Raw genomic sequence first — 26,826 nt, forward strand, 5'->3', positions numbered from 1 at the left:
ACATTCTAATAGAAACACATATGAGTCGTATTATTTTCACATATATTTTATCATATATCTCATGATCAAATGACCTATTATCGTGAATACATGCATTTACATAGTTCACACATAAATATGCATTCAACAATTAGACATATGCATTTACTCATATACCATACATCTAACACCATATCACTACATGTTTATGCTTTAGTACTCATGTCATATAATATCAGAATTAGACTCATCACAAGTCTTAATTCCTTAACATAACGTATACTTACTATCATGTACTCACCTGGTCTCAATGAACATTCTTAAGCTCTTGTTTTCTTTGAGTATCTTACTCTGCCGACCTATCCGAACTTTGCTTTCGATCGATGTCTACACAATCATATATTTATACTATCCGTATCCCATTGATATACTATAATCTATAATTTCTTAGACTGAAAGAAAGATTTATTTCATTTCCTATTGAAGTGCATCGATACATTCTACCATGTATCGATGCATCCCTTAATATGTGCATCGATGCACTACCCGTGCATCGGTACACAAATCACCTTCAATGTTTTACTCTTAAGGGGGTGCATCGATGCACTCCTCATGCATCGATGCACTAATGGCATTCGATGCTCATTTATTTGAGAGTGCATCGATATACATTGAATGTGCATCGATGCACACATCCCAAAAATTACCTCTTGAGCAAGAAAATGTCTTATTTTGACCCCAAATTCTACTTATTAATCCCTCCTTATACCTTAAAACTTATCTATACATATGCAAACCTTATTATAACACTATAACACTTTACCATCTCTCATAATTCACCATAATTCTTGAATTAAAGAATTTCATCAAATTTTCCATGTGTTCTAAATTCAATTTTATCACCTTTAACTTCTTAATTAACCCATTGACAAGTCAAATCCATTCTTAGAACTTCAAAAACCTTTCTATAACAAAAGTTCATTTCTAAACTCTTAATAGAAATTCCTTTCTAATTCTTTCCTATTGGTGTTTTAAGCTTATATAAGCTTTCTTTAAGCTTACATAACACCTAATTATTCCAACTCAACCTATAAATTCCAGAAATTAACCAATTAAATCAACTTACCTTTGGGAGCTGGAGCCACGAGAGGAAGAAGAAGAAAGAAAGAAGATAAGCTTCTGAAGCTTTTTCCTCTTTCACACGTGTTATCTCCCTAAATAAGGGAGATAAAATATCTTCAAAGCTAAATTACCATAATACCCTTATAATCATCTCATATTTACCCTTTTATCCAATAATAAAATATTCCTATTCAAATCCTTGAACTATCAATTTTCCTAAATTGATCCCCAAATTTCTAAAATTCTCATTTTAGTCACTGACCCGGATTTCGGGATGTTACACAAACCCTTCCTATTTATACTTAAAACAATAATTTTAATAAACTTAGATAAAAACATTTCATCAAAAATTCTAATATACCCCATCATAAATATATCATAGTCTCAAATATATGTAATTATTTTTTTGGCTTAAATATACAAAAGGTGTCCAACGTATGCCCGTTTTTTTAGTTTAGTGCCTAACGTTTTTTCGTTCTAGTTTGGTGGCTAACGTTTCATTCCTTTACTCAAAATGGGTCACGCCGTGACGGACCGTTAGTTTTTTCCGTCAAGTGACACGTATCACAATCTAGTAATTTTAAAAAATTTATTTAAAATTAAAAAAATAAAATTATATATTTTTTTAAAAAAACACAAAAAATTTGAAATAACCCAAAACTTTGAAAACGCTTCATTTCAACCCATTTACCTTTAACCGTTCGATCGCCCCTCTTCCAAGCTTGTCCTCTCGACGACGGTGGCTTACCAAACCGGTTGGGTTTTGGTCTGACAGGACCGACGAGCTCATCTTCGGTGGTAGTGAGGCATAAAGGCGGTGGTTTCGGCCGAAAATCGTAAAAATCTAACGGTGATGGGGTTTTTCGTCGGACTTTCAAACGCCACTCCACCACGAATGGCGACGACTAGAGGCAAGTGGATGACTGGGCTATGACCGGTCCGGGATGGCGCTTCCACTGGGCTAGGCGGTGATGACTCCCGACGAGCGGTGACCGAGGTTGGAAGTGGGCGACCGAATGATTTCCTTGAGATTAAACTCGACGGTGACCGATTTCGAGTGATTTGAGGGTCGGGTTAAGGTTGTCGGTTGCTGTCGAGTTCGGTGGGAGCGGCGGTGTACACCACCACCGGTCAGATAAGGGTGGTTCGGTGACAGGGTTAAAGGTTAATAGGTTGAAATGAAGGTGTTCAAAGTTTTAGGGTTATTTGAAAATTTTTGTGTTTTCTTTTTTAAAAAATATATAACTTTTTTTAAAAATTTTAAATAACTTTTTTAAAAATACCAGATTGTGACACGTGTCACTTAACGTATAAAACTAACGGTCCGTCACTGCATGACCCAATTTGAGTAACGAAAAGAAACGTTAGGCATTAAACTGAAAAAACAGACATGCGTTAGAGACTTTTTGTATATTTAATACTTATTTTTTCAGTTCTATAAGAAACTCTTCTACTCTTTGTATTGTACGGGATAAATCCAATCTGATAATATTAATTTAGTATTATAGTCAATTATTTAAATCCAGTGATTGCAAATCTCTACAAATAACCTTGCACCTAACAAAAAAAATTATATTCTTTTATAAACTTTAAGATTTTTTATATATATTTTTCACAATTTTACCATTAGACCTATAATTATTAATTACTTTGAAATTACAAGTTTCGGTCTTTGAAAGAGGCCTAACTTCAAAGCCCAATATTTACCCAAAAAAGCTGAAAAAATAAAATTTTACTCTTCAGAGCCGAAGCATGCAAACGCTGGTTTTGCTGCGAAACAGTAGGTTCTTTCAAGCAATACATCGAACACTTGGTAGTACCTCTTCTCTCAAGTTTCTGTGTTCCACAACAGCTGATAAACTTCAAACACAAACTTCGGAATCGGAACAAGAAAAACCCAAATGCTTATCGTTGAGAATTGAGAAACTCCCTAAAGGAGAAACTGTTGGGTTAGCGTTTAAAAGCTGGATGGCTGATGGATTTCCCGTTCACAGGGGTGATATTTTTCACGCCGTTAATCGTTTGAGGAAATTTAAATTGAACAAACGAGCTCTTGAGGTAATTTTCTCTCTCAGAATTTAGTTTAATATTTTTTTATTTATTGATTGCTAAAATGTTAAAAAGAGAGAAAATTTAGTTTCGAATACTGAAGAGGCTTAATCTCAAGTATTTCAAACGAATAAGCACGTTTTCATGTAAATATTTTATTTCTTGTTTCCTTTAGAAAACCTAAATGCTGAGGAACTTTATTTACAACTTTGAATTCTTAGCTTGTCCATGTTTGATTACTACGCTAGAACAATGAAGACATTTCATTTTCATCCGTTGAGCACTTTTCATACGTACAAATAAATGTATATGTGTGTTTGTTTGTGTATAAATTTGTTAGCTTTGGAACCAAGATGGCATTCTGTTTGACCCTTTGGAATTGTGAGCGTTTGTACCTGTGATGTTGGGGAATAGGTGAATCTAACTCTCAAAATTTGATTACTTTTACTAGGTGATGGAATGGGTGATTAGAGAGAGACCGTATCGGCTGAAAGAATTAGACTACTCTTACCTATTGGAATTTACAACTAAACTCCATGGCATATCACAAGGTGAAAAGCTATTTACTTGTGTCCCTCAGGAGTTTCAGAATGAGTTGCTCTACAATAATCTTGTGATTGCATGCTTGGATAAAGGCCTCATAAGGCTTTCACTGGAGTACATGAAGAAAATGAGGGAATTAAAACACCCCATCTCATACTTGGTTTTCAACCGTCTGATAATCCTCCATTCATCTTCAGGACGTAGGAAGACCATTCCTAAAATTCTAAATCAAATGAAGGCAGATAAGGTGGTTCGGCACGTCTCCACCTACAATATTCTCATGAAAATGGAGGCAAATGAGCACAACATTGAAGGGTTGGTAAAGGCTTTCAATGATATGAAGCGAGTAGAAGTTTATCCGAATGAGGTATCTTACTGCATACTAGCTACTGCACATGCAGTGGCAAGGCTATACACAGCAGCTGAAGCTTATGTTGAGGCCGTCGAGGAGGCCATGACTGGGAATAACTGGTCAACGCTAGACGTCCTAATAATATTGTATGGGTATTTGGGGAAAGGGAAGGAAATAGAGAGAACTTGGGGCACTGTGCAAGAGTTCCCTCATGTTCGATTGAAAAGTTATATTCTGGCAATTGAAGCATATGGTAGGATAGGAAATCTATGTCAAGCTGAAGAGCTTTGGTTACAAATGAAATCAGTAAAAGGGTTGAAATCAACCGAGCAGTTCAATTCAATGATATCTTTATACTGCAAAAATGGGCTTCTCAGCAAAGCAACTGAGGTTTTCAGAGAAATGAGGATGAATGAATGCAAACCAAATTCCATTACCTTTCGACAACTTGCCCTGGGTTGCTTAAAAGCGGGACTGGTGGAGGAATGCTTGAAGACTTTAGAAAAGGGGATGAATTTGACAACATCCAACAAAGTCAGATGTTCAACACCATGGATGGAGAACACTTTTTCAATGGTAGAAATTTTTGCTGAAAACGGTGATGTGAAGAATGCTGAGAAGTTGTTTGAAGAGCTTAAAAAAGCCAACTATTCCCGGTATACTTTTGTGTACAATACTTTGATCAAGGCTTATGTGAAGGCTAAAATATATGATCCTAACCTTTTGAAAAGGATGATTCTTGGAGGGGCGAGGCCAGATGCTGAAACCTATAGCTTACTGAAACTTATTGATCAGTTTCAAAGATAAAATATAAAGCATGTATCCTTGTGACTTGTTAATTGTATTTATTCTTTCCTATTGATCCTTCTCAAGAGAATGAATGTCTTGAACATTTGGTCAAATTGGTATGCCATTGTGGGAATTAGATTATTGTTGAAAGTATATTCTGGACAAATTTGTGCAGCTTATTAGGAAAATCATTGATCTTACAGAAGCTGGATTCAACCACTTCCTTTGTTTCATTGCTCAAAATCTGTACACAGGTAAGAAGAGGAAACGAAGCTGTGGGTGAAGGAGATCAATGGCATGATCCTGTTATTTTAATCATTGCAACCTTGTTTTCTTACAACCAGAAAAATTCACCAAGGAAAATGAAGGGAAAAATGGGATCACACTACTTAGAGATACTTGATGTGCAAGAAAATAAGCAAAATCAGTTTTGCTGTTGTTTTCACATGTTGTTCAGGAACACTGAGGCAGTTGCAATTGCACCTCCTGTGAGTGCATCGGATACAATTCGTTCTTTGTCATTGTTGGTGGCCGCCGAGATGACAGCCCCTGTTAGGGCTCCTCCGATCATGGCGTTCTTCTGTAACACAATGTGAAATCCGAAAAGAATGGAACTTTAATCACTATATATAAGAATGGAACTTTAAATCACTATATATCGATATTATGATCAAAATGGATCTTGAATCCTTTTAATGGCAGCACCATCTTCTCCTTTACTGTGAAAAACAGTGAACATTTAGGGTCAAGTCTAGTGAACATACCCAGTCCGTTGTGCCACGGATCCTCCCTACCCCATACTCCATTCCCACATATACTCCAGCTACTGTTCCTATGAGTAACAAAGAGTAGGCAAAAATAGAAATCATAATCATAGATGGGAAGGTTGTATATGTAATTTCATTACATATATTTAAATTGCGGTTGTGCAATAACGGTTTCGAATGACATCTTTATCGCTTTATAACAACCGTTGTTCCAATAACGGACCGCTATTTAAATACCACTTTCATATACTTACCCCAATAAGCACCCTCTTTGCACATCTTCTTGACCTGCAACAACAAACATTTCACAATTATCAGCTTTTATGCTGTACTTGATATGACAATAACAGCTGAAGATCCTAAGCATCCATTTAAATGCAGCTAAAGAACAGAAAAGGAATTGCTTACAGAGTGCTCCAAACAGTGTTTTGATATCTTCCCTGCAGAAACACATGAGAAGTTGATACGACAACAAACACTCCAAAAACAATTTGGGAAAAAAGAAGTGAGTAAAACCTCTATTGATGGCCTTAAATGAATCATCTGCAATTGACCTCGTAGCCGCAACCTGAAAATGAAGCCATGGCGATGGGGTACATGATGGAAATGCCAAAGAAAATTTTTCTAAAACAAAGAGGAAAGGAAGAAAGAAAATGAAGCATAAATTACAGTTCCAATCTTCAAGAAACCATCTATAGTGTGATTCAGAATATGATTGCCGGTGTCAATTGTAAAATCAACCCTTGGTGTTGACAATGAACCAAAAAACCTGCCTGATGGCATTTCTTCTTCTTCTTCTTCTTTACTGAATTTAAGAAACTCTGTTTTATGAAAGATGTGTGCATATATCTTCTAGTTCTTAGAAAGTGAAAATAGTTTTGCTTGAATGCAGTTCCCGAAATCCCATCAACAAACAAACCTACGAAATCGTAGCATCCGCCTCTGATATTTTATTTCCATTTGACAGATTCTGAGTGAGCTTGCTGCAATCCAATTGGACTGGTATAATAGCACCAACCACACTAAATTCATCTTCTAATGTGGTACACTTCAAAGTTTCAACACGTGGAGTTTAGTATACATCTATTAAAGTGATACCTGTCATTAAGAACATTAAATAAAAAGTGACGTGTTAATCCATTCCAATCATAACTTGACATGTAACACTACATGATGATATTAATTATATGGATATAAAAATCTGATCAAACATAAAAATTAATTGAAACGATTTGAGTCAAAGTTTTATGTGACTCGAGGTGATACTGATTTGAAATCGATTCGAGTCCAAATTGGTATTAACCTGAACCTGAGTTGGACCTGGTAATTTTAGATCTGAACCCCACCTAAAAACGACATGAACATGAATTGAACCTAGTAATTTTAGATCTGAACCTGACTTGCATCTGATATAATACGAATCTGAACCTGAGGTTAACTTTTTTAAATAAATAATACTACTCGACCTGCTATTACTTGATATATTATGAACCCAGATTTGTAAGTTGCAATTGATGAGATTGTGAGATTATAAATTTATGATATTGTAATATAATAAAATTAAACTTTTACTATTTAAAGTATATGATTAATTATATGATGATTAAATTAATATGTTTACCTTTTATATTTATAAATTGTAATATATAAATATATTGAAATAATAATTTGTGATTTTATAAAGTTAATAAAAAATAATTCTTTACAATTTAGTGAGTTCGTAGGTTACTTATTAAGTTGAAAGTTATCTAGACTCTAAAGGTCTAAAGTTTATCGAATTTTTAAATAATCTATAATTAAAATTTAGCCGATTCGTATCAAATTTAATTATTCGATCTATTTTTTAAAGATCTAATCTGAATTATTAAAAAAAGTAATAATCAAAATTTTCGATTGATGATATTTTTTTCACAGCCCTATTTTGTTAATATATGGCATTGTATCATCTAATAATAAAAAAATAAATTTATTTTTGTGATATAATTTTTTTATTAAGATGAGTAGCACGAGTTTACAAGTAACCAAGTATTGCTAAGACATGGATATCATTGTGTAATGTCACGTATTAAGATAGATAGGAGATATCTGTTATATTATTTCATATTTAACAACATAAAATGTACGTATCACTTAAATAAACTTAATGAAACTTCAAATACTAAAATCTACATTTCATAGAAGTGAATATGATTCACAATGAAATTTGATTGATTTGTCTCCCACTAAATCCCCAGCAATTGCCTACACAAAGATGACAAAAAGATAACCAAATTTAACAGCAACAACTTCAAAGAACAAGCACTTGTTCATAACAATCTTATATTAGTATCCCATGCTCAGTACAGGATATTGAACACCTCCCCAGCAACACGAGACATACTGCAAATTCTTTTACATCTTTCTTTTTTTCTGGTTTCAAAGAGGCGTACCTACAACATGTTTTGAATATTACGCACGATAACAAATGAATAATAGAATCTTGTCCTCCAATACATCAACAACTTCTAGCACAAACTTTATATCCATTCTTTTGAATCACTGCAAAATCGACAAAAAGCAGAATATAAGACGTTGAATCCCTTTCAAAAGTGGTACGTATCTCGGTTTTAAACGAATGATTTGCAACTCATTGCAAAATAAATCTAGTAATAAACAATATGTTTAAAGATTCTTCAGCCATTGACCTTAACTGGCACGAAAGATGCTTGATAGGTATTTAACAAGCAAAACGAAGTAACATATGCAGTCATATGTTGATTTATAAATTTTCCCAGAGAATTCCATTTGAGAAAAGGAAGAAGTGACGTATTCAAACATTATTTGATGCAAGAGAGGTTTCTAAGCAAAGGATAGCAGGCAATTTAAGGGCAATATATAAATAAACGTAGCTCTACAAGGATATAGAGATGTGGGAGGCAAGGTGGCAGTGATTTATTGATGTTTAGAAAGATACAGAGATAAATTTGGAGGTCACTCAAGGAAGACATGAAAACCCAAAGTAATCCAATCCCTTTCAGCATCTTGCAAGGCAGAGCTCGAACCTCCTCACTTGAGACCTTCCACACTAAAACTTCCACAATTATCATTTGATATCAGTAAACGTAGTAAAGCCTCAATCAAACATTCTGTTTTCTTCATCTCTTCTATTTGCTAATTTGTTACATAAAAAATATATATCATACCAAAACTGATGAGCAACTGTGAAATCAATCATGCAGAACACCCCATCATTGAACCTCTGAAAATACCATTATCGATTTCTTAAACCAAAGCCAATATCAATAACTTCTAGAAGAAAACAATCACTTGGAATAAGAGGAAAAACCGCAGGCAGCCCTAGATAAAAGTAAGTTCCAAATACACCTTAAAATATGCTAAATTGTTAACTATATAGAATCTTATATGTAAACATAGTCCAGGGATAGTACTGACAAAGCCATCAATAGCTTGGGGGATTGATGAACAAGTATTACTTTTTCTAACAAGCCTCTACTCATCGTCTTCGTGACGGCGTTTCCTGCTGCTCTTCTCAGACCTCTTTGCACCTCTTCCAACCCGCAAATCATCCGAACCACTAACATCAGAATCAGAGGGGGACTCGTGCCTCTGGCTCTTCCTCCTATGCCGTTTACCAGAATCGTCAGACACATCCGATGATTCAGAATCATCAGGATGCCTATGGCTTCTTCTTCTCCTCTTCTCCTTCCTACTCTTTCTTTTCGTATGACGTCGATCATCATCCTCATCTGAAGATTCATCCCTCTTCTTTCTCTTCTCTTTCCACCTTTTCCTCCTACTTTCCTTCTCATCATCAGAATCACGAGTTGCTCTTTTCCTACTACTCCTTTTCTTTGACCTCCCTCTCTTCTTTCTCTCCCCAAGATCTGAATCCGAACTATCATCCTCACCACTCGTCTTTTTCTTTAATGACTTCCTCCCTTTGCTAATAACCTTCTTCCCAGATCTTTCAGCAATAATCCTCTCAATCTCCGAATCGACATCAGAATCCGAACTCTCACTCTCCTCGTCCTCGCCCTCCACCTCCTTCCCATTTACTTTCCCTCCTTTCAACTTATCCAGTCCATTCAGAACCGCGGCCTGGATCACTTCGGGGTCTTTCTCCTTACTCTCCTTCAAACTCACGAAATTCTTACACTGAAAAGTAAGATGCCCAACACGCCCACATTTCCTACAAGCTCCAAGAGCCTCATCGGCGTTCGAACCAGTGATTCGGGCAAGTGCTAAAAGCCCTTGAAAGCTAGCGTATGCGTTTTCACCATCGGGTTCTGCAGCGGCAGTCACCTGACCCGATGAATATTTGGAATCATCTTTATTGGGCGCATAAGGATCATATCCAATTGCACTCTGCCAAATCCCATGGGTTTGTAAGGCGGCGCTACTATGCACCCGGTTGTTCGCGGGCATACGAACCCTCCCTGCGGTGGCCGGCATCTTAAAGCGTTTGAGATACCCTAATTTGTGGAATCAAGGGTTTCTTCTGATGTTGATAGGGAAATTGAACTTCAATGCGCGAAACAGTACACATAAACAAGTTAGGGTTTTATATTAAAATTAGAAGAAAAAATGAAATAAAAACAGCCTTTGGAATTGATAATGGAAGAGTCGGCAACTGAGAAAAAGATATGATTTTGGATTTCAAAATTTTCTTTCTAGGCTTGTTTTATTTATTATTTAATTTTATGGTTAAAAATGGTCGGTGAGCTAAGTTAAACGATGGGATTCGAAAAGGGCAAAGCGCGTAATCTTCTTTAACAAACCACGTGGTAACCATTTTAGTTTTCTTTTCGTTATTTTTTCTAAAAACATAATTTAATCATTTTTCTATGATTTATTAATATATTATTAAATTGATTGTTCAAAGTAACATAATATACTTTAATTTTATAGGGCTTATATTTGAGTTTTTACTAAGTCCTAAAAATATCTGAAACGACTCTCTTTTTAACGTACTCACATTGTATTTGTTAATCAAGAAAAATTGATTTACAATAGTGAATGAAACCTCCTCTATATAGGAGAAGAGTTCCAAGGTTTTAAGAAACTAATGAATAAAATAATAATAAATTAAAGATAATGTTTTAACTCTATCTTAATTCGTAATAAATAATAAAATAATAAATTTAACCCTAAAAGATAATATAACATCCTATATTAATTTATATTACAAATAATCAATAAAAATATTAAAAATCCGTAATATTAATATAAGTTCGTATTAATCGAGTATATGAATTTCTACATATGATATATTTGCTGAAATGGACGTATATTGAGTTCTCCACATCAGATTGATGTGTTTCAATAACCGTTGAAAAACTAAGAGATATCATATTGTTTTTTTAGAAGACGTGTTGATCAATAAATACCTAAATCCCATTCAAAAAGTCACCTCAAGTCTGCTGACTCACTAGTGTATTTGTGACCCAATCTCTCTTAAGTTCATAGTGAAGTGATTTTGGCTTCCTCCTCGTTGGGTTTCCTTCTTGAAATATATCTTTTACTTGCTGGATTTGTTTATTCTTCAAAAAGGTTTGAATGCTCTTGTTTGCAAAGTCTTGTATGAGTGAACTTAGTCCAACTTAGAATTGTCGTGACTTTGTTCTTCTGATTGAACCTATGCGAGAGTCAGTCCATCACGATCATGGATCTTAGTGCATGTATCATTTCTTCATTCTTCAAAAGTATTCGTCTTCAAATCTGAAAAATAAAAAGGAAAACAAATAAAAATATTTAGGTCTCATCCAAAAAGTTATTGTAAATCTATTGTTGTTCAGTCTTGCGAAGTGACATTAACTTCTATCTATGACTACGTTAAAGAAGTGAATAGAGTTTCTGGTCAGCATGTATATAATGATATATATTGTTTTCGAAAGGGGTTATTAACTATCTAATCCCTCCGGTTTCAACGATTCTATGTATAGGTTCCATTTTAAGAAGTTTTTTTTTATTAATATCACCTTTTAAATCTTTTTCAATTTGATCACTCGCATCTGTTTACTTTTTATTCGAACTCTTAACCTATACTTTGGGACGAAACATTCTTGAAGATTTCCATTTTAAGAAGTTTTAGAAATTGTAGAAGATAAAAAATATTAAGGAGAATATTAGAAATATTTGGGATAAATGAATGTTTAGGTGTTTAAGAGAATTCATAAAAGGATTAATTGATGATTGGTGAATGATTGAAATTTCATATATATTTTTTGTATAGAAAATGAACCCATAAAGCAACTGTGTTGAGATTCAACCACCCAAACAAGTATTGTTTGAAATGATGAAACCAAAACAAATCAAATTAAATCAAACCATATACTCCCCCACAAAGCCGACTTGAACAAGAATGATCCACCATGTTCTAATTTCCTGTATATGATATAAGAGTAAAGACAAATTCCATTAATCCCCACAAATGCGCCCATCTTCATGCAAGTAGACGCGGCTTCAAGTACACACGAAGCCCTTTTTTCATAAACAGTGTGAGAGACATCTTCTGCTCCACCCTATGTCCAGGCACCGACGAAAGCCGATAACGCAGCAAAATTGCGGACGCCACTGACTTCATTTGAAGGTAAGCCAAGTCTTTCCCCAAACAAGTCCTCGGTCCAGCATTGAATGCTACAAACTTGTAACCATCCTTTGGCGGGTCGAACTTGTCACCTTCTGGTGTTAGCCACCTTTCAGGCCTGAACTCCAAGCAATCATCTCCCCATATCGTCTTCATTCTTCCGACTGAATAGATTGAATATGTCACGGTTGAGCCGGCGGGAACAAACGTGCCGTCCGGTAAGACATCGTCTTGGACCACGTACTTGAAGTCCTGAGGAACCGAGGGGTATAAACGAAGTGTTTCGGCTAATGCTGCTTTGAGATATACCAGCTTTTCGGATTCATCGAACGTGAGAGGGTGTTGGAGCCAGTTCTTGGAATCTGGTCCACGGGTGTTGCGGAGAACCGTTGATATTTCATCGATGATCTTTGGTTCAATCTCTGGGTGGTTCATTGTTAGCCAGAAGAACCAGCTGAGGGCTACGGAAGAGGTGTCACGGCCAGCCAGGACGAAGTTTAGAGCAATGCGTTGAAGAACGGAGTCCTCAACATCTTTCTTCTTCATGAAACGGGACAGTAGATCATCTGAGGGAGCTTCTTTTCGTGCTTCAATGGCGTCGTTCATGTAGTTTTCGACAACCCTGAGGCTATTATTTAATCTTTTCTCTGGTCCAATCCCAAAAATCTTCTGCAATCTCCATAATAAATCTGGGTAAAGAAGCCTTTTGAGAGTAGCTTCAGTAGCAGCGTCAAAAGCAATAGCGAATGAATTTTCAGGTAATCCAGGAGATAGTGTCTCTGGATCTTTACCAAAGGTAAGACCACAAATGTTGTCAAATGTTAAACGAAGCAACAAATCCTGCAAATCCACTGGCTTCTCCTCATTCGAAGCTTCGTCCAAAATACACCATAGACGATTCTTGATTGTCCTATTCACCCACCGACCCATGGCTTGCCTGAGTGACCTCGTTGTGAATTCAAGTGCTGCTGTTTTCCTCTGCATGAGCCAAGCCTCCCCATCACTATTGAAGATCCCTTGCCCCAAAAGATCATGAAATGCAGCTTGCCAATGAGGCCCTTTGGGGTAATTATCGAACCTGGTACGCAGAATATGCTCGATGTTCTTCGGGTGACAAGTGACAGTATAGAACCCTTGCTTCCGTGCCAAAAACGGAATGGCAATAGTACACGTTTGATAGGTTGATGAACCACCTGTGGCTCGAAGATGACCAGCGATCCAATCATGGATACTCCTCCTGTTCATGAAAAGAAATGGTAGGCTACCGACCAGAGGCCATACTCTTGGACCACTTAGCCTCCTGGTTAGAAGGTAGAACCAAACTGCATAAGCAAATATTGCTGCAGCACCTATGGTGAACCCAAATGGAAGGGTTTTCAATTCCATTGAAATGATGCTTAATTTTGAGAGAGATGGGTAGGATTGAAGTTATATATATATAAAGTGATTGAAATGAGGAAGGTTTAGGAAGAGTAGTTAGGAAATTTTTAGTCCACGGAATGGTCGCTGTAGGGTTGATAGCAAGTATATATTTTATGGAAAACCATGCAAAATATTTTAAGTAGGTAATGGCAAAGACTAATGCTTTTCAACCGCAATTAACTAAGAAATCCCTGGCTAGTAGTTTTTTTTTTTAATTAATCATTTGTATTAATTAAAATTGAATTTTAGATAGGCCCATTATGGGATGACCATTCCAACTCAGTTTGCTCCATTCACAAATGTCTTGGTTCGAATTTCTGACCTTACTTAAAGAAATTTAATATTATCCCACTAGATCAACTGATTATTGATAAATATTTTTATAAATAAATGTATTAGCCGATACATGATTTATTTATAGACTTCAAATAAAAAACATCAATGTTACTTAATTATTAGGGTAAACTACACCCAATGCAACTTAACAATGTGTAGATTCCATTTTGACTACCCATCTTTTATTTTTGTCAATTAAACCAGTTAACTATTTAAGTATTGTCAATCAAGCCACCACCCGTTAGCAGGAGCTGAAATTAGGGATGGGCATTTAAACCCGACCCGATCGGGTCGGATTTTTCTATAAAAAAAATCGGGTTCGGGTCGGGTCGGGTTTTTTTTATGCAGTGTTTGGGCCGGGTTCGGTTTTAGGGTGAAAAAATATGACCCGACCCGGAAAAAATATATAATTTTACCCTATATATTTAGGGATAATTACAATAATACCCCTCTATATATATTTTTTTTTCAATTAAGTCATTGTTTTTATTGAATAAAAATAATTTTTTTATTATTTCGGGTCGGGTCGGGTGAAACCTTGTTTTGGTCGGGTTGGGTCTCGGGTGGAGGCTCTCTTGTTCTCGGGTCGGGTCGGGTGGACCAAAAACCTGACCCAACCCAACTCATGCCCATCCCTAGCTGAAATGGTTGTTAAAAGAATAGTATAATTCCACATTTAATCCTCAATATTTACATATTTTATCAATTTAGTCATATAATTAAAATTATTGATAAAATGTGCAAATATTGAAGACTAAATATGTAATTATACTAATTTTTAAATAATCATATCAGCTCCTCTATTAAAGGTTAACAATTGGTGACTTATTGAAAATATTTAAATAATTAAATAATATGATTGATAAAATTGAAAGATCAGTGATTAAATTATGATCCAACCGTGATGAAGTACTCATGGGTGTGTAGTTTATCCTAAATTCCTAATCATTAAAACTCCCATCCAATTAAGAAATTCGAAAAACTAAACCCATCGATTTCATTAAAACCATTTGTTTATACCACTTTTGTTGGAATTCTTGGTGACCCTATTTTCCAAATAAAACACAAACAAAAGTGGTTAAAGACAGTTGATCGACATTGAGAAAACTGGCTCTTTTTTTTAATGCACAAGTTAAAGAAAAGGACTTTATGATCTGACGCTTTTAATTTGACTCCCTATGCCTATGATTGAGTTGCTCCAATAGAGTGGAAACTTTGGGATAGAGAAACATACTTTGCTTGTGGAGAAGCATCAAATCAGAGATGGATCGAGAGATATAAATCGTTATCTTAAGAGTTTTGGATTTTTTTATTTTTTATTGATTATATATTTTTACTTTGATAAAATTTTACAAGCTTTTAAAATTTTTAAAAATTTACCTCTAACATAAAATCAGGTGTTGCACCGAATCAATTGATTTTTTTAGCTGTCTGTAAACTACTAAATCGGGATTATTACGTGATATTAAGTACCAGTCAAATGACATTGGATTTTGTATGTGATATTTTGAAGTTATTTAAAAGTTTTATATTATTTATTGTCCAACTTTACTAGTGTTTCAACAACACTTGATAATATATAATTTTGATATATACCAGTTCTTGAGTGCAGTGCATTTGATTATTTAATTAACTATCCTGGGAAAATTCAGTCCAACACAACAGTGTTTGACACTTACAACTTATTAGACGGTGTCATCTTTATACTTTATTGGAAGTTATTATTATAGGTAAACCAAGACCATAGAAAAATGTTCATCCCAACTGTTTTTAAACTCGACGATAGAAATTTTGATATTATTACACCATGCAATCTTACATTCTCAAAAATGTTCAACTTTGGTATTTGCATCATTCCAAAAATCAACTAAAATCATCGCTTCCCAAATTTCATGTAAGGCCCTCTCGGAATTCCTTCCAAATCAAAGTGCGACCATTCTCAATCCCTCTTCGGGATGTTTTCCGGCGCAGGTTTCATGACTTTATATTTGGATCGCACTACCCTAGCCTAAAGCTAATCTTGAACTGATATCAATCGAAACATCAATTTCTTAAGAAAGGTTTCATTCTGCCGATGTAACTGTCGCACGCCTAAGCCACTCATATCTATAGGCTTGGAAACTTCCTCTCATCTCACAAGGTGCACCCCACTTATACTCATAATGTCCCCAATGAAGTTTCAAATCAGCCACTCAATGTTGTCAGAAACACATTTAGGAAGATAGCATATTTGCATAGCATAAGAAGGTAAAGCAAATTTAACACTTTTAGCCAAAGTAATACGACCTGTTAACGATCTCGAACCTTTTAGAGAAAACTTTAACCTGTGACATCAATTTTTCTTAATAACAGTGACCGTAATAAAAGTTCAATGATTGTATAACACATTTTAAAAGTTAAATGATCAAGATGCAAGCACCCAAAAAAGTTCAATGACCATTTATATATCTTACCCTATTTTTAAAATGTGTATAGTTAAATGAAAATCAAAATTTTCAATATCTATCTAACCAAAGTTTATATATATATCATATTGCACATTCGACCAAAATTCATGTACAATTTTGATATTTATCCTTATAATTAAAATACTCAAAATTTCATCACTTTATTAAGAATAAAAGAAATGAAACAATGGATTGTAGTTGGACAACAGTCGTTTGAAATGGTAAAAATTAGTGTAAAACGATGATGTTGGATTAAATGTAACTCGCAATTTTAACACGACACTGTACATCATGCATAAATACATAACACAAAATAATACCAATATAGTACGAATTGCCAAATAACAATTGATGAACCTTTACTGTTGGCATCCAAAGCTACCTGCCAAAGTGAATTCATACTCTTTAAGCAAAGAGAAACCTTCAACCAAGTTCCTTACACTAACAAACAGGCAATGCAAAGCAAATCAAGTCCATACAACTTAAATTTAAATAAATTACTTCAATAATAAGCAAATATTTGTTGAATGCCCCACAACCGTTAAGATATTGCATGATTCCAAATACAATGCGGCAAATATTTGCCAATTTTCATAGTTGACTATGTTGCCCGAACTCTTCATTTTTGTTAACTTTTTGTGATCAAAATGTCTTCAGAATTCAGACATAGGTACAAGAGTATGATCCGAAAAAGAAAAGAAAAGAAAAACTGAAAGATTTCTGGGTAACATAAACAGTTACAATAACACTACTTTATCTAAGGAAAAGGAAGAAGGCAATGCAATGCATACCTTATTCATTGTTAAAAAAAAATTACTCCTTGAGAATTCAAGGGACAATAAGCAAGCAGTGTGTCTTCCTGGTTGCAAACTAAAATCAATCATAATATATTTCCCCCCGGAATGCTTTCTTGGCCTGTCATCAATGTAATGAAGATTGTCAACATGATGGGAACATGCTCTAAATTCATGAAAAATAAATAAAAAAAGTTTAAATTTATATGCGTCTGGTATCAAACACTCATACTTCAGTCCGAGTACCTAGTATAAATGAAATCTATACTGATGATAGATGAAATGTTCGCAAAGGTCATCTTGGATTCTTGATCAATGAAGTTCTAGCCTTTTTAAAAAAACAAAATCACCAAGGTGCCAGACATAACATCGCACAAGTAAGACTGAGCCAATAAAAATGGAACATTTCCAAATCTAGATGTTAGTGTTTTTAAACTAAACTAGAATATACCCTCACTACGTCTCGGGAAAATCAAATTAAAGTTACAAATATAATTTTTCTTGAAGTTAAAATAATATTATATCCTTCAAATTACTTTTAAAGGTTCCTTCTTGGGGGGGGGGGGTAACCTTTTAATTACTTTAGTTGAACTACGTTTCCTCATCAAAGAAATGCTCAATCTTAAGTTCAGCAATATCATTCAACTGGATACTACTTTTATAGTATGTATAGACGTGGAGATGACACTGGAAATCCTATTGCAAAATGGTCAAAGGAGATAACTATGCGCATGGATACATGTATTTTAAGTACAAAAAAGGGACAAAAGATTGAATCTAAAAATGCAAATCTTACTTGCTCAAGAGTCAAAAACATAACCACATTCCAGGATGCCAGCCGGCTAAAATTAGGAACAAAACCCTTGTAAAAGGCAAGGAATCCCTGTGATGCATCAATTACCAAAGTTACTATTCGATATAACAAAGCTTTTCTAGGGAAAAGTTCGTTTCTATCAAATTGTCACAAGATGACTCTTTGAGAAAGGTTAGCAATAAACATGTAATGAACCGCAAAAGCCAGATATTTTACAAAGCTTGAAGTTAACTAAACAGAGGGATGGTAATAATGCTGAAGGTAAAAATTTTCAGCCCAGAAACATGCAAACATTTACAGTTCAGGTAGACAGGTACAAGTTTTGGCACTTACAATACTTTCAATTATAAAGAAAATAACGCCAAAGGAAAAAGACAGATAAGGAATCTAGATAAAAGAACCAGAAAATCAACGTACCTCATTCTTCAAAGTTCTAGAGAAACAATCAAGAGTGTTTTTGTAGGCAGTATCTCCCATCATTCTCGATTTTACCTGGAACATAACAAGCAAGTCCATCATCCATACATCCCACATAAATTTTTTACATTTGTTTAAGTGATATCGAGCCCTACAATCTTCTATAAGCAAACCTTGAGTGTTCCTGTGATGCTTAGAAGAAAAATAGACTAAAACTGAAGTATCAACATGGAAAGAGTTGCAATTTAAACTGTATTACACGTGACCATGGAACATCATCTTCTTTAACGACACCAACCCAGAACACCATTCCACTCTAGCACGTAACAACACAATAGCTCAGCAATATCCAGTGGTGCTTATCTCTTATATAAGGGTAACCAATCAGAACAGTTCCATTAAATAATACCTTTCAGAAAAAGCTGGTTTAAAAGAGGCAAAACTTTGAAGCAGAAACAGAAAAGCAAGCTTATAACAAAATCTAATTTTATGACTGATGATGCAGGACCTTTAGTTATTTATATTTTTCTTTTACTTCAGTAATATTTATTAACTATAAGATATTATGGACAGCTAAGATTGGACATCTTTAGGGTTTCAATTTATAAGCCTATGTTCTCTAAAGTTCCAACTTCTTTCTTTTTCATTTGTTCAGCCCTAATTCTATTCATTCAATACTGTTTTTCCCTTAAACCAAATCATATGATGACAGAGACAAGTGACAGACATAACCCAAATCATATGATGACAGAGACAAGTGACAGACATAACCCAAATCATATGATGACAGAGACAAGTGACAGACATAACTCTAGGTTCCAACCAAACACTTAAATAAGGCAAAATTTGATGAAATCCAGATCCAAGACCTACCACATCAATTGGAGAACCAATACAGACAGCAAAGAAACCTGCACCAAGACCTGCTAGAAGATGAGTTAGGATATTGTCCGAGAATCCTGGAATTTTCAAAATTGTCTGCATGATATTAAGATTGTAGAAGTTAGAACATACTCAGAACTACCATGCTAGGAAGCATAGTACCAACTTTATTAAAAAGATTAACGTCAAATTTATTTTCTTAATATTGAAAATTTACTTGTTTCACTTGATCATAACTGGCTAGTTCTGCAGCATTTACAATGGCATTTCGTGCAATGTTGGGTCCAAGACCAGTCCACAGAGCCGCTAGTCCTTCCTGATTATTGAAAACTTTATATGATAAGCAAACTAATTTCTCAAGAAAAAAGGATAGTATTATTCTGAGAAAACTGACTTCTCTAACTATTGTGCGGTAAGCATCCAAAGTCCCATAATAACGCCTAGCAATCCCCGCAGGCAATTTTCGTTCCGCTTGCAGCCGAACTTTAACAAGATCAGTTGGATTAGCGACTGTAATAGCTATAGCACCTGTTGATGTAAGAGATTTTTATAAGAGTTTATTGCAAAAAAAAAAAGCATTATGTTTATAACAAATAAAAAGACTGGTTTATTATAAGTGCAGTACCTACAAATGGACAAAACGAGGTATAAAACTTTAAAAAGAAGATGTACAGAGTTTAGTGGGGCAAAATAGTTACCATTGACTCACCAGTCAATAAAGCTGCAATAATTTTTTGGTACAAAGGAATATCCCCAACATAATCAGCGCCAACTAATAAAGTTTTGACCTGTCCATTTACACATAAATATCAGATTATTACTGAAAATAATCCGGAACAAGCTAATTTGGGCCGTATCACCGCCTTACAGGTTCATATAACCCAATCCTTAGACCTCCATAAATGCATTGGCGATGCAAACCAGCAACTATTCCTTTCCAAAGTGCTGACAAACGTTCTTCCCTAGCAATGGTAGCCAAAGTACCCAGCAAACCACTATATTTTGGAAAATTAACTTCATCACCAACAGCTTTCTTTTGGAGCTGGAGTCTGACTTTGGCAGTGTCCAAAGGAATGGTACAGAACTGCAAAACCATGAACACAAATGTTTATGTAAAACAAGAAAGCTAAGCATAAAAGGAAATAAAAGCAAGTATGGGAAACACCTCTCTGAATGTTAAGTGAACGATTTGAAGCATTGAACAAGTTAAGTGAACAATTTGAAGCATTGAACAAGAATGAGTCAATTAATACTTGAAGCATATATAACGCCACATTACATCAATTATATGAAAACAAGTGTTCCATATAAATGTTTTAATACTACTATATAAAACTGATTAACAATATATCCGCGGATAAATCAGTACAAAAAATTTAAAAAAAAATTCTGCCAATTGTATCCTCCACTTATGGAGATTTATAATTGAAATAGTAGCAATTGAACATACATTCCTTACAAAATGACCAAGCATCTAAACTCTAGCTGAGCTAGTACCATATGGCCTAATTCCCACAAAGTTTGATGATTTTTTTTTTACAGCACAGTACTTTTTAACATTCAATCAAAACCCATTAACATTGTATAACTGATAAAATATCAAATACCCAGAAACAAGAAGCTAAAGGACAAAACAAACTGAATCATCATCAGGGAATTAAACAACTATAAAAGGCGGGCGTAATAGTATGCAATAAGCTTCAGATGAAACCATAAAAAAGCAGAAATATGCATATAATTTACAAAACATACAGAAAAGAAAAGAGCATATAGAAATTTTATACCATAGATCGTGACTACCTCAGCAAAACAAGCAGCAAAAGCACTGCAAAGAAAAGTTTCAGCGAAGGAAAACCTGAGATCTGCCATTAGGGACCGAATATGAGAAATGGGTAGCTGAGATCTGGGCCAATAAAAGGAAAGAAATTGGTTGAGTGACAGTGAAACAAGGAAAGAAGACTGAAAGCAAGATAAATAAGAAACTGGGTAATTAAAAAAAATGCCTTCAATCGCAACCATGGAAGGTTGTGTAACTGGGTTTTTCACTCGCTTTCATCCCTTTTCTTTTATTTACATTAATTTTTGCAATAAAACATTAAATTATCGTTTTATTTCACATGTAGGAGGTTGTTGGGTTTGTCTCTATCGTATCATATCTCATCATCATTGTTTTTGTTTCCCTTTTTCTAGAGCTAACATATATGTTTAATGTATCATATTCCTTCTTTTTCCAATTTTTTTATTAGTATATTAAACTATTTAATTTGACTTTATAATTTTTTAAAATTAATCACTAATATTTTTAAGTAGTTGAAAAAAATATTTAAATAAAATATATATTTAAAAAATAAATCATGTTGATATTTGAACTACAAATATATTGTATAACTTTGAAAGGTTATAACCTTATATTTGGATATCTCGTTAAGGTTATTTTTTTAATCCATATAACCTTTCAAAATCTATGCGCTACTTAGAAATTGACACTAACTTATCGTCGTTTCTTCTAAAAAAATTTGTTTTCACCTTTAATTTTAAATTTTTACGATATTAAATCTGACTTTATTCTTTTTAAACATGTAAAATTTAAAAAGTTAATCTATTAAGATATTTTAGGCATAAATAATAATACTTAAATTGTCGATACAACTTTTAGCCTTCAAATAGAAAGTAATTATACTCGAGAGCCCTCGAACCCACATACTCGTGAATGTTATAAAATCGACATATTTAATTGTTAATTAAGCATACAATTTATTGTTAGATATATATAGTTAATTTAATTATGTGGTTCAAGCGAAGATCATAAAGTTATTTGTTGTCTTTCGTAGACAAAAGCCTACTTTTGAGAACTGTTACAAGGTTATGTATGTAATTAAAATATCAAACATTATAATAATATATACAAATTAGTAAATAAATGAACTGAAAATGAATAACGAATAGCGTATAAAGTTTTATTAAATAACTTATTAAGTGATCTTAATAGTTAAAAGGGAATGCTAGGTCTTAGGTTCAAGCAGTTGTATTGGGTGTGTGTTGTCAATGATTAAGAAAAATTTTAAACAAATACTATACTGTAATTTATCTGGAAAGGTGAAGACAAGGCTGCTGCAGGTGCTCGAGTAAGCTGAGAATTTATCTGTTTCTCAAAAGTCGAAGGTGGTCTTAACCTTAAGAACACTAATACCTGGAACAAAGCATGTACTATTGATCTAATTAGGAAAATCTTAGCGGGTGATGACTCGCTTTGAGTTGCATGGTTAAAAAATTATGTTTTCAAATATCAAGAGTTTTGGAATTATGTTGCAGGTTCTAACGTGATTTGGAGTGTTAAAAGAATGTTAAAACTGTGTTTTACTGCTCTCAACATCTTCTCTTCTTCAGGTTCACTTAAGCTAAGAGACATTTGGGATTCAATCCGAACCAAAAGAGAGAAAGTACCCTGGCACAATCTTATTTGGTTTCCCTTGCACATTCCAAAATTCAGTTTAATTGCTTGGATGACTTTGTTGAACAGATTACCAATAAGGGATCGGTTACTCAAAATGGGAATTACCATTGAAGGGATCTGTGTAAACTGCAGCATTGAACAGAAGACAAGAAACCATCTTTTCTGTCAATGTTATCTTGTTGTTCGTCTTTGGAACTCCATCCTATCGCTTAACGACTTGAAGCATGCATCCTCAACGTGGGAAGATATGGTTACTCGGGCTTCATCAATATGGAAAGGGAAATCCTTACTCATCACAATCTTGAAGATCTCTTGGACAACCTATATCTACACATTGTGGGAGGAAATGAATTACAAAATTTTCCAAGGTCGACACAGATCAACCGAGGAATTGCTTAATGTAATTATGGAAGTTGTGCGGATACAACTAAAGGGTAAAAATATTAATAGAGCTGATAGAACTAATTATAACCTTTGTATTACATGGGGTATAGCATAACCAATCTTTGTCTTTTGTAAGTAGGCTGTGTATAATTCTTTTGTTCAGATTGGTTGATTGTATTTTGTAGCAGAACTATGCTCTTTTGGATAATAAAATTCAATTTATCCAAAAAAATTATAAAAAAAAATTAACTAAAAGCATAGAAAAGAAATTTGCACTTAAACATGAAATTTTAAAGACGTTAAAGATTTCAACACTTCTTTTCCTATCAGTTTATTTTAGTAAGTGATTATGTCTATCATTCATATTGTTTACATTTCCCTAATGAATATTTATGCTTTATCCCGTGCCTTTCTTCCAAGATTAAAGAAAAAGAAGAAAACCTAGCATTTATTTACTAGCTTACCACTATTATAGCAGTTGGTTGAAGCTTACGCTTATTTAATGATATATCTAGAAATATTTTTTAGGGTGAATATATATATATATATATATAAAAGTTAATTGTATCATATGTTCTCAAAGTATGTCTCTCATTTTAAATTAATCCATAAATTATGACTTTGATTCTAAATTGGTCCTCAAATTTTTGAACATTTCAGTTTCGTCCCCAAACTATGACCTTCGTTCTAAATTGGATCCCAAACTTCTTGAACATTCAAATTTCATCCCAAACTATATGTATACACTAATCACATCACTTGTTAATAAAACTGTTAGGCCAAGTTATATTATTATATATTTGAAAAAAAAATAAAATTTAGGTTAAATTATGGTTGAAACTAATTACATATTTGGATGAATTTGTGGATGAAATTGGAATATTCAAAAGTTTAGGGACATATTTAGAAATAATCATAGTTTAGGGATGAAATTATAATGTTCAAAAGTTTAAAGACTAATTTAAAATGAGAGTCATAGTTTGAGGTTTGAGGATGAAATTGAACTATTCAAAAGTTTAGGAATCAATTTAAAATGAGAGTCATAGTTTGGGGACATATACTGTATATTACCTCTCCCCTCCTCTATATATATTATCAATATAATATGTTTGTACGAGATGAATACAAATAAAATTTCAGAACTAGTATAATCAGTAAAATAAATAATTGTAGAGCACAAGGTTTTTAATCTTGAGGTCGTGGGATCGAGTCCCACGGAGGGCATTTCATAATTTGGAGGTCTTCTACGGAAGCTGCTCTCAACCTGATGTTGGGGGCAACTTACTATCTTAATTCCCCTTACCCCGTTATATATGGGAAGAAGGGACATCCATTTATGAAGATATTTCATATTTCAGTGCTCATCCGCACTTAGGGATCTACAACTACCTAAAATGGTTATCAAGATAAGTCAGCTTATATGATCAAATAGTGCCAAGTAAGTCAACTAATATACCGCATCAACATTACGTTAGTTTCATAGATAATTGTAGAAGTTATCCTAGATCGTTAAATAATGTTTAGATCCAAATTTTCGTACTTTTTGTCTAAGTTGTAACTAATCAAAATGATAAAAGAAAATTCAATTTCTGTACGTAGCGTACCGAAATACAAGACTCCTACTCTCCCTGATTGTGGGCATCGAGACATGGACAGAACAGCAACAGAGATTGATAGATGTTGAGAAGGAAGACAAGAACGATAACTGGCGCCGGGTTGAACGTAGCAGTGGGAAGCTTATGAGGAGATTCAGGCTGCCTGAGAATGTAAAGATGGATAAGGCGAAAGCTTCCATGGAAAATGGGGTTCTAACTCTTACTGTGAATAAACCAGATGTCAAAGCTTTCCAGATTTCTGGTTGATCAACTTCTCTCATTTTCTGATGAAACAATTTGAGATAGTTTTCTTATATGTTGTCGATTTGTATGTTGAAACAATGGTTTTCTTAAAGGATTCATCTTCTAACAATGCAAAATGTTTTAACAAAAGACTACATTTATGCTGCAAATGTTTGATATTTTTCTATATTCTAGCTTAAAGATAATGACAAACTAAAAGTACAACAATGATGTTCAGTTTCATGTCTCTTAAACTGATGAAATCTGATTTGTTAAATCATGGAGAGAACAGCTTGAAGAACCTCTTTCCATCAGAGAAAGAGCTGCTTTCTCCTTCAAATCCATAGCTCTCGTTCTGATCTCATTACCTTCCATATCCACCATTAGTCTTCTTATTGTTCTTTCTATGTTCCCGCGTTCTAGTTCATGCAGTTCCAACCCTATTTTCCAAACCTTACATATGTAACTTGAGTTCAAGTGTTGGTCTCCAAAGAAAGGTTTGCATATCATTGGCACCCCTTCACAAATGCTCTCAATGGTTGAATTCCAGCCACCGTGGCTCCAAAATCCACCTACTGATATATGCGCCAACACTTCCTTCTGAGGTGTCCATTTCACTATGCAGCCTCTTTCTCCCACACTCTCCTGGAATCCGTTTTGTAATGGTTCATTCCAGTCCAAGCCACGAACCGAATCAGGCCTAACCACCCACAAAAAGGGTTGTTTACTGTTGGCTAGCCCCCAAGCCACCTCGATCAGTTCTTGTTTATCGATGCTGGCTATGCTACCGAAGCTCACGTAAATGACAGATTCGGGGGATTGTTTGTCGAGCCAAGAGATGCATTTATCATCTTCAGTCAACAATGAGCTGTAAACCTTGGGGGCTAATTTATGTATTGGTCCTATGGTGAAAATTGGAGCAGGGAAGTATTGTTTGACCTTTGACAGTGCTTCTTGTTCAAGAAATTCCATTGAGTTCACAATTATAGCTGATGAGCTCCTCACCGCATTCGTGAATGCGAATCTACTCTCCATCACAGCTTCAGTTGGATTTTGTGATAATAATGCACGAAAGCGTTCAAGCTCAAGAACTTGAAGCTCTGGCGATTCAATTTCAGAAATAAAATCTGTAAGACAAATTTAAAGAGTTTAGGATATTGACCGAATCACTTGGATTATTAGTGGATTGGATTGGAACAGTTTAACATTACAGACAAACAGCATGTCCGATTGCTTCTGCCTTAACATCAAGTTGCCGCAACCAGACAATAAAGAAGTATACCTTTCTCATCAAGTTGAGGAAAGACAGGAAATAATAGCAACGTTGTAGCAGAGCATGTACGAAGAGTTATCCCCGGTAGACTCAGATTGTCGGCGATAGTTTGAGCACAAAACATGAGTGTATCGTAGACAACAGCGGCTATATGATCGTAAGAATGCAATATATTTGTTATGCATTGCTGTAATGGTGCTGCACAGTTTCTATTGAGAATCAGCGTGAGACTTGCAACATCTTTAAGCGAGAATTGGGATTTCGTGAGCTTGTCCTGTATCGAAACAAAGGCAATTTCAGGGTGGTCTGAAGGGTTAGGAGAGTTCAATTCAGGGTGAACTATGGTGATTGAGAAGCCTTTTGAGTGTAAGATAGTAGCTAGCTGGAGCATGGGTGTTATGTGGCCTTGAAAGGGTACCATAACAAGCACCAAATGACCTGATTTTCGTTGTTTCTCCATTGATTCGGTGTGGCAAATTTTCGTGAGGTTAATGGAAAAATGAAATTGGACACTCAAAGGTCAATGGCATATTAAAAGCAGTCCCCCCCCCCCCGGTACGTTTAGTCCAATTAGCACA

General features: G+C 34.6%; 6 protein-coding genes across 7 annotated transcripts; 1 reads left to right on the forward strand and 5 right to left on the reverse strand.

Moving 5' to 3' along the window:
• The first annotated feature begins 2,828 nt into the window (after positions 1–2,828).
• LOC120116319 (pentatricopeptide repeat-containing protein At1g07590, mitochondrial-like) lies at positions 2,829–5,018 on the forward strand. The gene is made up of 2 exons (XM_039136832.1): positions 2,829–3,159; positions 3,602–5,018. The coding sequence occupies exons 1-2, from the start codon at positions 2,854–2,856 to the stop codon at positions 4,850–4,852; spliced, it is 1,557 nt and encodes a 518-aa protein (XP_038992763.1). The 5' UTR covers positions 2,829–2,853; the 3' UTR covers positions 4,853–5,018.
• A 215-nt stretch (positions 5,019–5,233) lies between these two features.
• Positions 5,234–6,687, reverse strand: LOC120116354 (outer envelope pore protein 16, chloroplastic-like). Its single transcript, XM_039136867.1, has 6 exons — positions 6,271–6,687; positions 6,118–6,169; positions 6,010–6,041; positions 5,856–5,889; positions 5,599–5,666; positions 5,234–5,414 (listed from the first exon to the last, which is right to left on the reverse strand). The coding sequence occupies exons 1-6, from the start codon at positions 6,382–6,384 to the stop codon at positions 5,277–5,279; spliced, it is 438 nt and encodes a 145-aa protein (XP_038992798.1). The 5' UTR covers positions 6,385–6,687; the 3' UTR covers positions 5,234–5,276.
• A 1,143-nt stretch (positions 6,688–7,830) lies between these two features.
• Positions 7,831–10,257, reverse strand: LOC120116320 (CAX-interacting protein 4-like). 2 transcript variants are annotated; one of them, XM_039136835.1, is made up of 3 exons: positions 10,200–10,257; positions 9,075–10,135; positions 7,831–8,139 (listed from the first exon to the last, which is right to left on the reverse strand). In XM_039136835.1, the coding sequence occupies exon 2, from the start codon at positions 10,051–10,053 to the stop codon at positions 9,091–9,093; it is 963 nt and encodes a 320-aa protein (XP_038992766.1). In that variant the 5' UTR covers positions 10,054–10,135; positions 10,200–10,257; the 3' UTR covers positions 7,831–8,139; positions 9,075–9,090. The 2 variants fall into 2 exon arrangements, with proteins under 2 accessions (XP_038992766.1, XP_038992765.1); XM_039136834.1 differs by having other exon boundaries at positions 7,831–10,135.
• Positions 10,258–11,851: 1,594 nt separating this feature from the next.
• On the reverse strand, positions 11,852–13,573 carry LOC120116312 (cytochrome P450 86A1-like). Its single transcript, XM_039136828.1, has one exon. It carries the CDS (start codon positions 13,571–13,573, stop codon positions 12,044–12,046), a length of 1,530 nt encoding a protein of 509 aa, XP_038992759.1. The 3' UTR covers positions 11,852–12,043.
• Positions 13,574–17,096: 3,523 nt separating this feature from the next.
• LOC120116321 (mitochondrial uncoupling protein 2-like) lies at positions 17,097–21,419 on the reverse strand. The gene is made up of 9 exons (XM_039136836.1): positions 21,100–21,419; positions 20,168–20,383; positions 20,009–20,087; positions 19,694–19,827; positions 19,517–19,615; positions 19,291–19,395; positions 18,418–18,492; positions 17,983–18,069; positions 17,097–17,307 (listed from the first exon to the last, which is right to left on the reverse strand). The coding sequence occupies exons 1-9, from the start codon at positions 21,316–21,318 to the stop codon at positions 17,269–17,271; spliced, it is 1,053 nt and encodes a 350-aa protein (XP_038992767.1). The 5' UTR covers positions 21,319–21,419; the 3' UTR covers positions 17,097–17,268.
• A 3,663-nt stretch (positions 21,420–25,082) lies between these two features.
• Positions 25,083–26,752, reverse strand: LOC120116322 (UDP-glucose iridoid glucosyltransferase-like). Its single transcript, XM_039136837.1, has 2 exons — positions 26,258–26,752; positions 25,083–26,102 (listed from the first exon to the last, which is right to left on the reverse strand). Exons 1-2 carry the CDS (start codon positions 26,706–26,708, stop codon positions 25,225–25,227), a joined length of 1,329 nt encoding a protein of 442 aa, XP_038992768.1. The 5' UTR covers positions 26,709–26,752; the 3' UTR covers positions 25,083–25,224.
• Between the last annotated feature and the right edge of the window lie 74 nt (positions 26,753–26,826).

Source organism: Hibiscus syriacus, unplaced genomic scaffold, assembly GCF_006381635.1.
Source record: "Hibiscus syriacus cultivar Baekdansim isolate YM2019G1 unplaced genomic scaffold, ASM638163v2 tig00110293_pilon, whole genome shotgun sequence".
Lineage (NCBI taxonomy): Eukaryota > Viridiplantae > Streptophyta > Magnoliopsida > Malvales > Malvaceae > Hibiscus > Hibiscus syriacus.

What these genes read in the sequence shown, in the direction of transcription:
- LOC120116319 (XM_039136832.1), top strand. Translation starts at nt 2,854, where the DNA reads ATGCAAACGCTGGTTTTGCTGCGAAACAGTAGGTTCTTTCAAGCAATA. An exon ending in TGAACAAACGAGCTCTTGAG is followed by an intron (nt 3,160 to 3,601) that starts GTAATTTTCTCT and finishes TACTTTTACTAG; the next exon opens with GTGATGGAATGGGTGATTAG.
- LOC120116354 (XM_039136867.1), bottom strand. Translation starts at nt 6,384, where the DNA reads ATGCCATCAGGCAGGTTTTTTGGTTCATTGTCAACACCAAGGGTTGAT. An exon ending in GTTTCTTGAAGATTGGAACT is followed by an intron (nt 6,170 to 6,270) that starts GTAATTTATGCT and finishes CTTCATTTTCAG; the next exon opens with GTTGCGGCTACGAGGTCAAT. An exon ending in AACACTGTTTGGAGCACTCT is followed by an intron (nt 5,890 to 6,009) that starts GTAAGCAATTCC and finishes TTGTTGTTGCAG; the next exon opens with GTCAAGAAGATGTGCAAAGA.
- LOC120116320 (XM_039136835.1), bottom strand. Translation starts at nt 10,053, where the DNA reads ATGCCGGCCACCGCAGGGAGGGTTCGTATGCCCGCGAACAACCGGGTG.
- LOC120116312 (XM_039136828.1), bottom strand. Translation starts at nt 13,573, where the DNA reads ATGGAATTGAAAACCCTTCCATTTGGGTTCACCATAGGTGCTGCAGCA.
- LOC120116321 (XM_039136836.1), bottom strand. Translation starts at nt 21,318, where the DNA reads ATGGTTGCGATTGAAGGCATTTTTTTTAATTACCCAGTTTCTTATTTA. An exon ending in TTGCTGCTTGTTTTGCTGAG is followed by an intron (nt 20,384 to 21,099) that starts GTAGTCACGATC and finishes ATGGTTTTGCAG; the next exon opens with TTCTGTACCATTCCTTTGGA. An exon ending in TGTTTTTGACTCTTGAGCAA is followed by an intron (nt 17,308 to 17,982) that starts GTAAGATTTGCA and finishes CATTGATGACAG; the next exon opens with GCCAAGAAAGCATTCCGGGG.
- LOC120116322 (XM_039136837.1), bottom strand. Translation starts at nt 26,708, where the DNA reads ATGGAGAAACAACGAAAATCAGGTCATTTGGTGCTTGTTATGGTACCC. An exon ending in TCCTCAACTTGATGAGAAAG is followed by an intron (nt 26,103 to 26,257) that starts GTATACTTCTTT and finishes TTTGTCTTACAG; the next exon opens with ATTTTATTTCTGAAATTGAA.